Here is a 12220-nt window from a genome sequence, read left to right as displayed (position 1 = left end):
TAAAGGCCTTGAGATAGATGGTTCACATCTCAGACCAACATAGCCACAAAGTATAAAAGACTGAAGGACCATGGGTTTTCTCCACTTCACATAGGCTCAGGTCTCATTTAACCTCCAACAAGGAGCTGCTCAGTGGGCCAAATAACATGCCTGTGGATTTGTTGGGCAGGTCCCAGTTGTAGGACAGAGCGCGAAGTTGAGCTGCTGCTCTTTATAATTTAAAAAATCCAGCTAAGGTGGTTCAAACATCGGATTAGGATGGCTCCGGGATGACTCCCACTGGAAGTTTTCCAGGCATATTCAACTGGTAGCAGCCCCAGGTTAGACCCATATTATGCTGGACGGATTAGATATCTCATCGAGACTGGGAATGCCTTGGGGTCCCCCAGGAGGAGCTGATGAATACTACTGGGGAGAGGGGCGTCTGTAGCTCCCTGCTAAACCTGCTGCGCCTGCGACTTGAGCCAGGATAACCAGATGAAAATGGATGACTGGATGGACCACAACAATGAACCACACATTTGCACTGGGTGACATATATATAGTTTTAAGGCCCTACACACATCCACCCACACAGGTGTCTTCACTAATGCTGCTTGATTGGACCTCCTCTCAGGAATGTGTGGGTGCGTACAAACCCATCGCAGCTCTACTCACCTTAGCCTCACTAGAGATTTAATCCGCCAGAGTAACACCTACGTATGTGTGCTGAGCCTGTAAAAATTTGTGTCTTCAGAATAAACAAATCGGGCTTTGGTCTAGGTTCGCAGACAGACTGTGGGAGACAAAATGTATTTTAGACAGACTAATGCATTGTTGGCTTGTTATTGGTCAGGATTTTATGACAATAAGAAAAAAAATTGTCATACCTAAATTGTTTTCAATTTGTTAATAAGTGTCTCAGTTTAGTGCAAATATCTTTTTTTTTCAACCTAGAGCTGGAGGAGCTGCACAGAGAGTTGCCATGACATGATGTAAGGCAGAGCAAACTACACTACCAGTCAAAACTTTGGACACACACACACTTTACCATTGAAATGAATGGGAAACCTTTAACTAGTTATGTATGTGTTAATAACTAAGGTCACCACAGGATTAATTGAGTTTCATACACATCATTCGACAGTGCGCGCTGTCCTAATTTCAAAATGTCATTGTTTTTATACAAGTACATGTCTTCATTTGTTCAGCGGTGTAATGTCAGGGACTCACTTAGCTTTTCCTCTTGAAGGACAGAAACTGCAATATTGTCCCAGACTCTCTGACAATAGAGCTAAAAGGACCAAAGTAAGATGATCTATATTCTTTGACATTTGACAACTCATTGTCACTTTCTTTGTTTTTGAATAATTAGCTTGTCTGTTATTTCACAAGCTGAAAGAGACTTTTTTTCTCTCTCTGTTTTAATTTGCCCTCTCCTCTTTGTTTTCCCTGTCATCTTGATTCACCAAGGAAAACAAATGTAATTTCCCTCATGAACAGGAAATGAAAACTTGAAAGACATTAGTAATTAATGTGGCATGCCAGGCTGTTGGTGTGGGTGGAGAACGTGTGTGGGTGACATATGGATAAAAAGTGAATAAATCCGGAGTGCGGAATTCACGGACATGTAGTAAATGACTTTTTCAAGGTCCTCTTTGAGGTTGTTCTCTGTCCTTCTCTCCCCTTTGGCCCTTTTTGTGTTGTTTGGGAAGATAAACCCTGCTTTCTGTCTGAGTGTCCAATGTTCGGCCATCAGTGCCATTACTTGTTGGCCACCCACTGAAATAGAGAGCAGGGTCACTTGTACTGTTGTGTGTGGATGTTTGTATGTATGAGGACACCTGCTGAAATGAAATCACTGGCTGCCTGTGAGTAAAGACAGAAAAAGTGTGAGCATGAGTGTTTGTGTGCTGTATGAATTTAAGGGTTTTGTGAGAATGAGTCAATTTGAACAAAGGAATAAGGGAACACTAAAGAGGTCCTCACAAGTAGTTTAATACAAGACAGGGTGTGTGTACACCCCTGGCCTTTGTAACAAATTAATTCTACATGTGTCTCCGTCTCATCTCTCTGTCATACATATAAATGAATCAGCTATGTGCTAGATTTCCATGCCAGAGCACAGATATTAGATAGAGTGGATTTAAAAGCTGATGACGATTTGAGCACTGGGTTTAATTTGAATCATCATCCAACAAAGTAACCTTGATCGCCAAGCAGAAAAAAATGACTTGGCCAGAAGCACTGGCAAAACCCTGTGTGTATCTGGTCATCTGCAGGATATAGGCCTAATAGTCTGTCTGCCATCCAGTCTGAAAGGGTTAGGTGTTAGGTATTAGGGAAAAGACAAGTAATAAACAAGCTTGAACCTGTTGGCCGTATTAGTAAGGTTACATAGAGAATGTGAAGTTACTGTCAACTGGTGTTGAATACTGGGTTAATGCCCCATTTTGGGGATCATGCTCATCGTCCATCATAGAGATATACAGTACATACGTACATCTATAATTACAAAATCCCACACTCGCCCCCCACTTCGGGATGGTCCTTTAGTCCTTCCTTCAAGCTCAGGTCCTCTACCAGAGGCCTGGGAGCTTGAGGGTCCTGCACAGTATCTTAGCTGTTCCTAGGACTGCACTCTTCTGGACAGAGATCTCAGATGTTGTTCCTGGGATCTATTGGAGCCACTCTCCCAGTTTGGGGGTCACAGCCCCCAATGTTTCTATTGCCACAGGGACCACTTGTGCCTTCACCTTCCACATCTTTTCTAGCTCTTCTTTCAGTCTTTGGTATTTCTTGATCTTCTCATGTTCCTTCTTCCTGATGTTGCTATCGCTTGGGATTGCTACATCTATCACTACGGCCTTCTTCTTCTGTTTGTCCACCACTACTATGTCCGGTTGGTTGGCCATTACCAGTTTGTCAGTCCCACAGGATCTTAGCTTGGTCATTCTCAACCATGCCAAGCTCTACCAGGCTGGTATCTGTTCCTAGGACTGCACTCTTCTGGACATACACTGTATATGATCCATACAGCTACATATGGTAGAGGATGCTTCACCTACATCCAAACGTCCACTTCAGTGACCAGTTTGAGCACAGACAGGACAGAATTGATTCATCTGCAGTGTTTGTGTTATCTGCCGACAGCTGCTAGCTGGCGTTAGCCCCCAAACCCAGAGCTGAGATCAGGGCTAATTTTCAGTTTGTCGCTCTTGCTGACAGGATCTCTTGGTCCGCTACGATTTAGCTAGTCAACTAAGGTTATCCAATCTGAATTACCACAGTCAACTTTTTAGCCAAGCAAATCAAGAACGTATGCAGGTGAATACAGTACATACCTCCAAAAATGGAGCCCCCATCACAACATTCAACATGGTGTGATGTACCTTCACGTTCTCTATTACCCATACAGATATATAAAGAGGAAAATTAACAGGAAATACACAGAAGGTTCAGCCTGAAAAGAGATCAATAGCTGTGTATTGATTAAGCATTAAGTATGGCCACAAGTCATTTCCTGGATGTCTATGTGTGTTTATTTTGAAAGATGTTCCTGCGTTTTTTTCCAGCATTTGGACAGAACAAAACTGAGCCCTAATACTCTACATGTTCCAACTTGACAGAATACATTAGTAAAAAGGCATTAAAATAATAAGGTCAGCTAAAAGGAAACATGTTTATTTTTACTGTTAGTATTAGTTAGTTATTTTGTGCTTCAGTTTCTGTCACTCTCATTTACAGTCCATAATCAGTGGCTGGATCAAACACCCAAGCACACAGATACATGCACATACAGAAGTGTGTGAAGTTTATTGATAAGCTAAAGCTTTCCACATGGCAGACAGATGGCTCTTCTAATCTCCCAGACAGACACTGCCTTTTGATATCTGATCTGATGATTACTCCGTGTGTGTGTGTGTGTGTATACCCATGTGTGGTTTCCAAGGATGAACTCAATAAATCTGTCCACACAAGGCCCCTGCTGATTCCTGTATATACACCCACTGTATGTTCATGTGTGTATACCCTCTTTCTCCATCTATCCATCTCACTACTGCCTGTTTCTGCAGGTTTTCCAGTGTCTGGTTCGTTTTCACTGGCAGCATATTGCCCTCCCCTATTACCGACGATTACTTTGGCTGATTTTGGTTTCAAGCATAACTGTCTCAGTCGGCTTTATCGTTCATCCCGGCATCCAACTCTCTTCCCCGCTGACTCTTCCTCTTCCACTCATCTTACAATGCTTTTCCGTTCACTCTCTTCTAGCCCTTTCCCGATCTCAGCAAAGTGGGACTGTCTGACACACACAGTTAGTGAAAAGACAAAGCGAGCGTACAGTGAGTCTCACACACATACGCACACCAGGCGATACATCTACTCTTGCAGAATGATGGCTGTCGAAAACTGAACTGTCTCTCACACACTTTCCTTGTACAATATCAATTCCTACCATGTCTGCAGTTGTGTGTGAGAAGAGCAAATGTGTGTGTGAACTTGCTGTGTGCGACAATGTGTGTATGTGAGGTGGAGACAGAGAGAACATTGTAAGCTTTCATTGGCTATAATATTGCGGCATGTAATGTTACGTAGCATGCAGTCAGCCAATCAGAAGATCCTCACACAGTCTGTTTTATGAATGAGACAACATGTATGCAAGGTACACATACACTCAGTGAGAATACTCTACAGTGATGTAATACAATAACAAGGAGCAACAGAAATGCTTACAACACTGATGCAGAGCTGAATCAGAACAGTTGGAGGGTGTTTACATCTACGTTTATAAATACTGTCAACTAGAAATATCCTAATTAATTTGTATAATAGGAAAAAGTAAGGCTACTCTTTGACTGCAAATGTCATGTACCCGTCATGCCAATATATCTATATTAAATGTACAAATATGCCTAATTCTTTTCTTCAAATGTCATGTAACATGCTTACAGCATTAGGTAACTGAATGGAAACAAAGTGAATTTAGCAGTAAAGTCACAAAGTAAAAACTCCACCTAGTTTTCCATCTAGTAATTAATTTCATATTAACCAATTTCATAGCAGTTCACTGTTAAAAACATAGTAAAACACACTCCAGCATTTTCAATCCACAACAATACCTGCTGATCAATTAAGTCTTTGTATAATTTTATCAAAACAGCTCACACCCTCTCTCTGAAACCCATATCCTCCAACCGTCTGTGTGCAAACCAGGAACTGAAGAACACCTCATTTGGCTGACATTGTGTACGAGGGAATAATTTTGCCTAACCGGTATGTAAAACCATAACTGAAGTGCTGTGTTTGCGGCTGGCTGGCAGAGAGGATGTTGGGAGGGGAGGAGATCAGACAAAAACAATCAAAATATCCTGGTGTGACTTTCCATGAAGTGTGTGTGTGTGTGTGTGTGTGTGTGTGTGTGTATGAAGTCAGTACTTGGCAGCTTGTTCTGCTGCTCCAACGTGCTTCAAATGTACCAACATGGGTATACGGTGCCCTCATTGGCTGCACATGGGAACAGCAACAAGCCATACTGAGCAAATACAGGCAGTAAAGCTGGTGCTGAGACAATGAAAGCAGAAAAAGAAAAGTGACACAGGTTGATGTTTCACTGAAGTGAAGTGAAGTGAAATAAAACAAGACCGAACCTGGGGGAAGAAATGGGAGAAATTTTCTCTTCAGTAATTGTTATTCATGATTACTAAACATTTTATATTTCACATTACATATGCTTTATGACTGAATAACTGAAATGGCAGATATGATCCATTCAAGTTCAAATGGAGCATATTAAATGAAAGCAGCAGGTGTTTACACATTTGATGTGAAAAAATACATTCAAGGCTTAGATATTAAACAGAATAATGTATGCATGTGCTGAGATGTTCTCCAACTGAAGCATGAGTGGCCCATCTCATCCAAACAAAGTCACCAGGCTTTTTAATTTAGACACTAATTGTCAGCCTTACTCAGCGAATGAGGCTCTTGTTATGTAAACAACATGATGTTAGTATTACAGTAGTGATTTTCAATCTATAACCATAATAAAGAGCTGACTTCATTTTCTTAACACTGATTACATATGATCACATTTAGCCTTCAACAACTGAAAGTTATAACTTTCAGAACTATGAATGAGAATACAGAGTACGTTTTTCAGAAGGATGACCTCATCCTTATGGTGCAGAAATGCTTGCTTTCAACAAAAAGCTCCTCCCATGAGGCAAGGCTGCCACCTAGAGGCCAACAACCAAATTGTTACTATATACCACCCAAGGTGATGTCATAGTTTAAGAAAGAAAGAAAGAGTTAGAGACTACAATAAAAGAGGAACAGAGGGTGCAGGGGGTGTGAAATAGGGAAACCTGCAGAAAAGGAGGAGGGAGGGAGAGTATGGTGATGTCATGTTCAAACACTTTTCATAGAAGTGTGAGGATCAACACTGCGGATTCAAACGACAGACAACACAGAGGTATCACTCATTTTCCACCCTTTATCTTTTGGGAGACAACAGTCAGCCTTACAAATGATAATGCTGAACCTACTGAAAGTCCTCATGTTCAATCTGGTTCAAGACTAGACACTACATCCTTCGTGAGCCTATTTTAGTCCTTGTCATTCGAAACTATTCTACTCTCTCCAATGCACTCCCAACAATTTCATGCCATTCTAGACAATTGCATTGCATTCCATACGATACCATTCAAAACAATCACTGCTCGTTCTGAGTGTAATCTCCCCGGATTCTGCCCGTGACAGGCAATTTCTCCTTGCAACAATCTCACAGTGAAAAACAATGAGCAAAGACACTCAGACCAAAAGAAGCAGAGGGAGAGAAACAGAAAAAAGGATGGAGTAAAGAAAAAGAAGCAGCAAACCGAGCAGCAAAGCCAGCTGTATAAAGCAATGGGGAATGAGATGGAAAGCAAACTAATCCTTTAGCTTTAGCAGTGATAGAAGAGTGAGAAAGGAAGAGACTGAAGGTAAAAGAGAGAATTCTGAAATTTTGTCAGTGCTATATAGTGTGGTAAAAACCGCATTAAGTGAAATGGTAAACTGCAGATGGTCGCTGTTTTGCCAAGCTGTTTCCTGTAGGATAAATGCAGGTGCAAAAACACAAACAACTAATCAAAGGCAATTTGGTGAAGGCACTTCTTTAGTGAACATTCATATAGAAATAACGTCAACCTTCAACCTCCATCAGGAGTGGTTATGTTGTTGCAACTGTGCTACGCTCACAAGCAGCTCATCAGACCAGGCCGCTGATTATTACCATCAAATATCCAGAGCCCAATGCTATTCAGGTCAGCCCCGATGGTAACACAATTAGCTGATTGAATATCAAAGCTTAGTACAAGTGTATATGGCCTGCTCCTGACTAAAGGAAGAGGGTGAGAGTAAAACAAAAGTGTGAGAGGGGAGACAGATTATATCTGAGAGGAGCTGAAGAAACAGGGGAAACAAAGTAGAACAAACAATGTAAGAACAAAGAAAGGCTGAAAAGACAAAGAGATTAAGGTTCTAAACTACTAGATGAGGGGGAAACTGCCGGCCTGCGTTCATGAGTAAGCTGTGCTTTGTGCCGTGTGTGCTTACGTGAGTGAGTGCATCTGCATTTTTGAAATGTGTGATTAATGTCCTCCTATGTCTGTGGAGACCCCATAGTGAGAGAAACGCCTGAGGGGTCAATATACTCTTTTCTTTTGTCTCTTACCCCAATATAAACACACCCACACACTACAGAAAGAGTACACACAGTACAATACACATTCAAGTCTGTGTACATACTGTACAACAAGTCACACATGACCTGACACAAAACCACTTTCTCTTAATGACAGATTGTGGTACACACTGGATCTCTCACAGACACACACACGGAAACTGTCTGATTATCATACTCAATCAACAATCTAACACACATGCTGATATAATGTAGACCGTCCATCTCTGTGCCACTCTGCTTTGTCCATGTTAGTTTCTCTCACCTGTGCACACACACACACACACAAAGTCACACTTAATCCTTCATGAAAGACCACGGGTAATCTAGTTCATATGTCTGGCATCCATGCAAAATACACACAAAACTAAAGATGAAAGATCCCATTCATCATAGGCAAGTGTTTTTTGTTTATTATTTTATCTGTATCCTGACACTAATCTGCTCTCTAATGTATTACAACCCAAGGGTGCAATATAATATTGCAACAAATGCTGCAATACTACTGCTACTAATACAAATAAAACATTATTATTACACAGAGCTCAACATTTTTAAAACCATCATTACATCTATCAGTTAAAAACATGTTATGCTTATTAAGAGGTAATATCTAGACTCCCAATATGATCCAAATCCTCACATTAACCATTTTAAGATAAATACATCTGCACGGTTGTGTTTGTTGGCGGCAGTACAATTCAGGGAAAAATAGAGCCTCCCACTGGAATGACACACCGGATACCACTTACAAAGCAAGACTGCCCCCTTGTGTTTGCTAATAATAATAATAATAATAATAATAATAATAATAATAATAATAACAACATTAGTTCAACAGACACCTAGGACATAATGAAAATTACTACAGAATTTTACCATTTCAGTCAAAGGATATAATACAGATTGCAACAATTAAACAATCTCTTACCAGTCATTTTGTATCCACTGGCAGCTAACTGTCCAGCCATGTACTCTCCATCTGAGCTGTTATGACTGCAGCCCCATGTTTTCATCCAGATCTTTTGGGTGCCAGGGATTAAACTGAAAGAGAACAGCAATGAAATGCAGCTTTGTTGGACTATATGATATGTGCAGATGATAAAAAACTAGCATCATAACCTCTTGCTTTTTTTTCCACAAGTTTGCATAGTGAATAGACTATAATAGGGATTTCCTACCTAACCTGTTTAGTTTAGGCTGGTGGGAAAGTTGTCAGTCAAACTCTGGTGCAGACCAACCAACCACACTGAGATCCCTTGTGAAGGTGGGCCTACACAGGTTGGTTTGTGTAAGCAAAGTGGAAAATTCACAAGCTATTTTTATAGTAAAAATAAAATTTTCCTGACTACATAAAGTAAAAAGGAGCTATAGGTGTGTAGAGCTTGTGTGTAGTTTAGTACTTATCCAATAAGAAGTATCTGAGACGTATCTCCCCATATTAATTCTGAAAGATGCCTGTTTTTGTCCTGTTCGTACCTACCACTAGTCATGACATGTGACCCAATGGCAGTCTCAACTAACAAGACTCACACAACCAATTATTCTAAATAAAGTTGCCTCTTAATATGCTTTCATGTTTACACATCGTAGATTATTTGTAATAAGGCTGTGTGAACACCTAATGGACCAAAACAAAAAGGCAGCAATGGTTCAGATTTTTCCTTGGCCAGAATCAACTGAGATGAACTACAGGTGTGAAAGCAAAGTTGTTATCCTTCTTTAAAAAAAAAAAAACAAACAAACAAAAAACATAACAACAAGCCGCACATAGCAGTTATAAAAATCCAAATCTGCAGTGGTTTACTTTGATACTTCTAAACTGACTACAATTTAATTAATTTTCATCTTAAGCATGACCATCTCATTTTTATCTACCTGGGATTTTTCACATTTTATTCAACCTTAATACAAAAGAGTGACATTTTAAAGTCAACATACTGTATCTACCACATGTATCTCAATCTATCTGGCCAACTGAAATGCCTGAAATTCTACTTGTTACACAACCTGCAGTGATCTCAGCTTGGCCAGCTGATCTGTTGTTGTTATCCAAGGTGACTTGCTGAGAATTTAGAATTTACCTAATCAGTAATAATATAAAACGTACTATGTGCAGAAGCAACATCACAATCAGTTCACATTCAACTACTGTACCACTATAAGCATGTGGCATACCTGTCAACTTGGATTTCCTCATTGCTCAGAAGCTCTTTTTTCTTCCTGGATCTTGGTACAATGCTCTTTCTAGCAGACTGTCTTTCGTGAGGAGTGGGGTCATTAAAAGACACCATGTCTTCAATGTCTTCAATCAGAGCGTCACAGGCGGATGGCATGATGGTCTAAAAGTCAGACAGAGCATTGGTCAGCACAGCATTACTCCAGAGACTGTCTTGAGTCGAGACCTGTGAGTAGGCAAGATACTTCTTTACCAAAAATAGATGCTGAAAATGACTTAAAATCCAGATTTTTTTTTTTTTTTTTAATGATATAGTGCCTATAAAAAGGATTCACCCACTTGGATGTTTTCTGCAGCCAAAGGTGCATCTACTAAATACTGACTTGAAGGGGGTGAATATTTATGCACACCTTTTTCCCATTAAATATTTTTATTTAATTGACACTACTTTGTAGAAACCCATTTTCACTTCGACATTAATGAGGGGTTTTTTTGTCTTTTTTTTGTCAAAAAAGCCAAATTATATTGACCATGACTGATTTATAAAATCAATAAAAGGGTAAAACATCCAAGGGTGTGAATACTTTTTATAGGCACTGTATAAAGCAGAGTAATGTAATAAAATAATTTCAAGTTCAAAGTGTTTGTCATATGCACAGTTAGGAAACGTGTTTAATAACATGCTGGGATCAGTTCTTAATTATTCCACCCCACTGACTGAAGAAACAATCTCAGCACCAACAGAAATTTGACCATTAATAGCTCATCGTTTCAACTCTCTCTCTTTCTGCTGGTGCTTTCTTTTTCCTCTCAATACCCTTGCTTTTTCTACAGTATAAACATATAATAGTTCAATATTCAGTTGAATTTACCGTTCACTGAAAACAGAAAAAACCGCCTACAAGTGGATTAATGGATACCAGGGAGTGGATAAGTAAGCAAACCTGTAACGTTTGCATGTACTCAGTTACTTTGGTAGAGTAAAATTAACACACTGAAAATACAGGCACCAAACACCGAAGGTACATGGCTACTTACTTAACTTATACAAATGTTTCCCAATACGCTTACTAGGTACTGTACGTGGCCTATTTCAGAAAAACCTAACTGCATAATTATAGGCAACAGTTGCGTTAATTCTACATCTCGACTGTTTATTAAACATAAGCTGACAACAACCATCTTAACTATGTTGAAGTTAAACGGACCTACACCCAGCTGTTCATCATTTGCACCCCAGGTTTGCCCATAACCTGCGCGCATACATGCACTGCGTGATATGCATAGACCAGTGTTGTCTGACAAAGATTAGAAACACCATAAATGTATAATCTGACGGATACATTGCAGCCTGTAGATTATTTTTTGGATAATGTTATTAGCCTGGTAGCAGGATCAGCTAGCAACTACCCACGTGCTCTTTATTTTGACAGACAGAACCCGGTTTAAGATGCGGTGTCACTTACCTGGGTCACAACACGTTTATTAGTTTAGATACAGACAAAGTCCTAGGAAGGTCTGTTTAGAAACAAGGAACAAATACTATTTGCAACTTCAAAACACAGTTGTCATAACTCTGCCTGCCATGCTCATTCTTCTTCTTTTTGAGGTTTTGTGGCGGCTGACAAACAGCATTACCGCCACCTACTGGACTGGAGTGTGGATCGGAACTCTGCCACAGGTGCACATTTTTTGACCATGTTCATTCATTCATTCAACCTTTATACAGGTTAGTCCATCGAGAGCTATTTCACTATGCACGGACGCCCTGTTTATATAAAATAAAACACCATTTCACAAACAAAACATATGTGACAATGAAATAAATAAAAACACTATACATATAGTTAAGAAGATGAGTCATAAAACCAGGATACCTCAAACTAGATGCACTAGAAATACATCAAATTAGAACCAATTGTTAGAAGCCAAACTTCAATTAAAAACATTAATAAAACAGTCAGGTAAAAGAAGAAATACATTAGTCTGATTTGTACAGTGATTAATAATGCACAAAATGTGCAAAAGTATATTCAGTTAAAACTTTGAAAGAATGTACTAGTCAATAAAAAAACTAAATTAAAACATCAGCGATATGTTGTAATCTCTTCCATCTATTCATATATCATATTCATATATTATCTCCATTAACATCTCAGTGATTATGTTGTTTGATGTTGTGCTGTGTTGCTTAGACAATTGATGTGACTGCAGAATATCAAGGCATAGCAACCTTCATAAAAGCTAAATATTTCTTCTAATTCAAGTTTAATGGATGTTGTAAAGCCAGTCGCGTTGGCATCGGCTGTATCCATGTTTCCACTTCTGTTCTTCAAGGA

General features: G+C 39.6%; 1 protein-coding gene across 2 annotated transcripts in view; it reads right to left on the bottom strand.

Moving 5' to 3' along the window:
- The window catches only part of cdkal1 (CDK5 regulatory subunit associated protein 1-like 1), a 235510-nt gene extending 223950 nt beyond the window's left edge, over positions 1 to 11560 (bottom strand). For both annotated transcript variants that reach the window (XM_020596756.1, XM_020596757.1), the window contains exons 1-3: positions 11348 to 11560; positions 9881 to 10044; positions 8634 to 8746 (exon numbers count right to left, since the gene is read on the bottom strand). In XM_020596756.1, the coding sequence (XP_020452412.1) occupies positions 8634 to 8746; positions 9881 to 10038 (271 nt within the window). In that variant the 5' untranslated portion in view covers positions 10039 to 10044; positions 11348 to 11560. The remainder of the gene's footprint in view (positions 1 to 8633; positions 8747 to 9880; positions 10045 to 11347) is intronic.
- Positions 11561 to 12220: the final 660 nt, after the last annotated feature.

The sequence above is a fragment of the Monopterus albus genome, unplaced genomic scaffold, assembly GCF_001952655.1.
Source record: "Monopterus albus unplaced genomic scaffold, M_albus_1.0 scaffold31.1, whole genome shotgun sequence".
Classification (NCBI taxonomy): Eukaryota; Metazoa; Chordata; class Actinopteri; order Synbranchiformes; family Synbranchidae; genus Monopterus; species Monopterus albus.
Note: the sequence above shows the minus strand (reverse complement) of the source record. Positions and strands in the feature narration are given on the sequence as shown.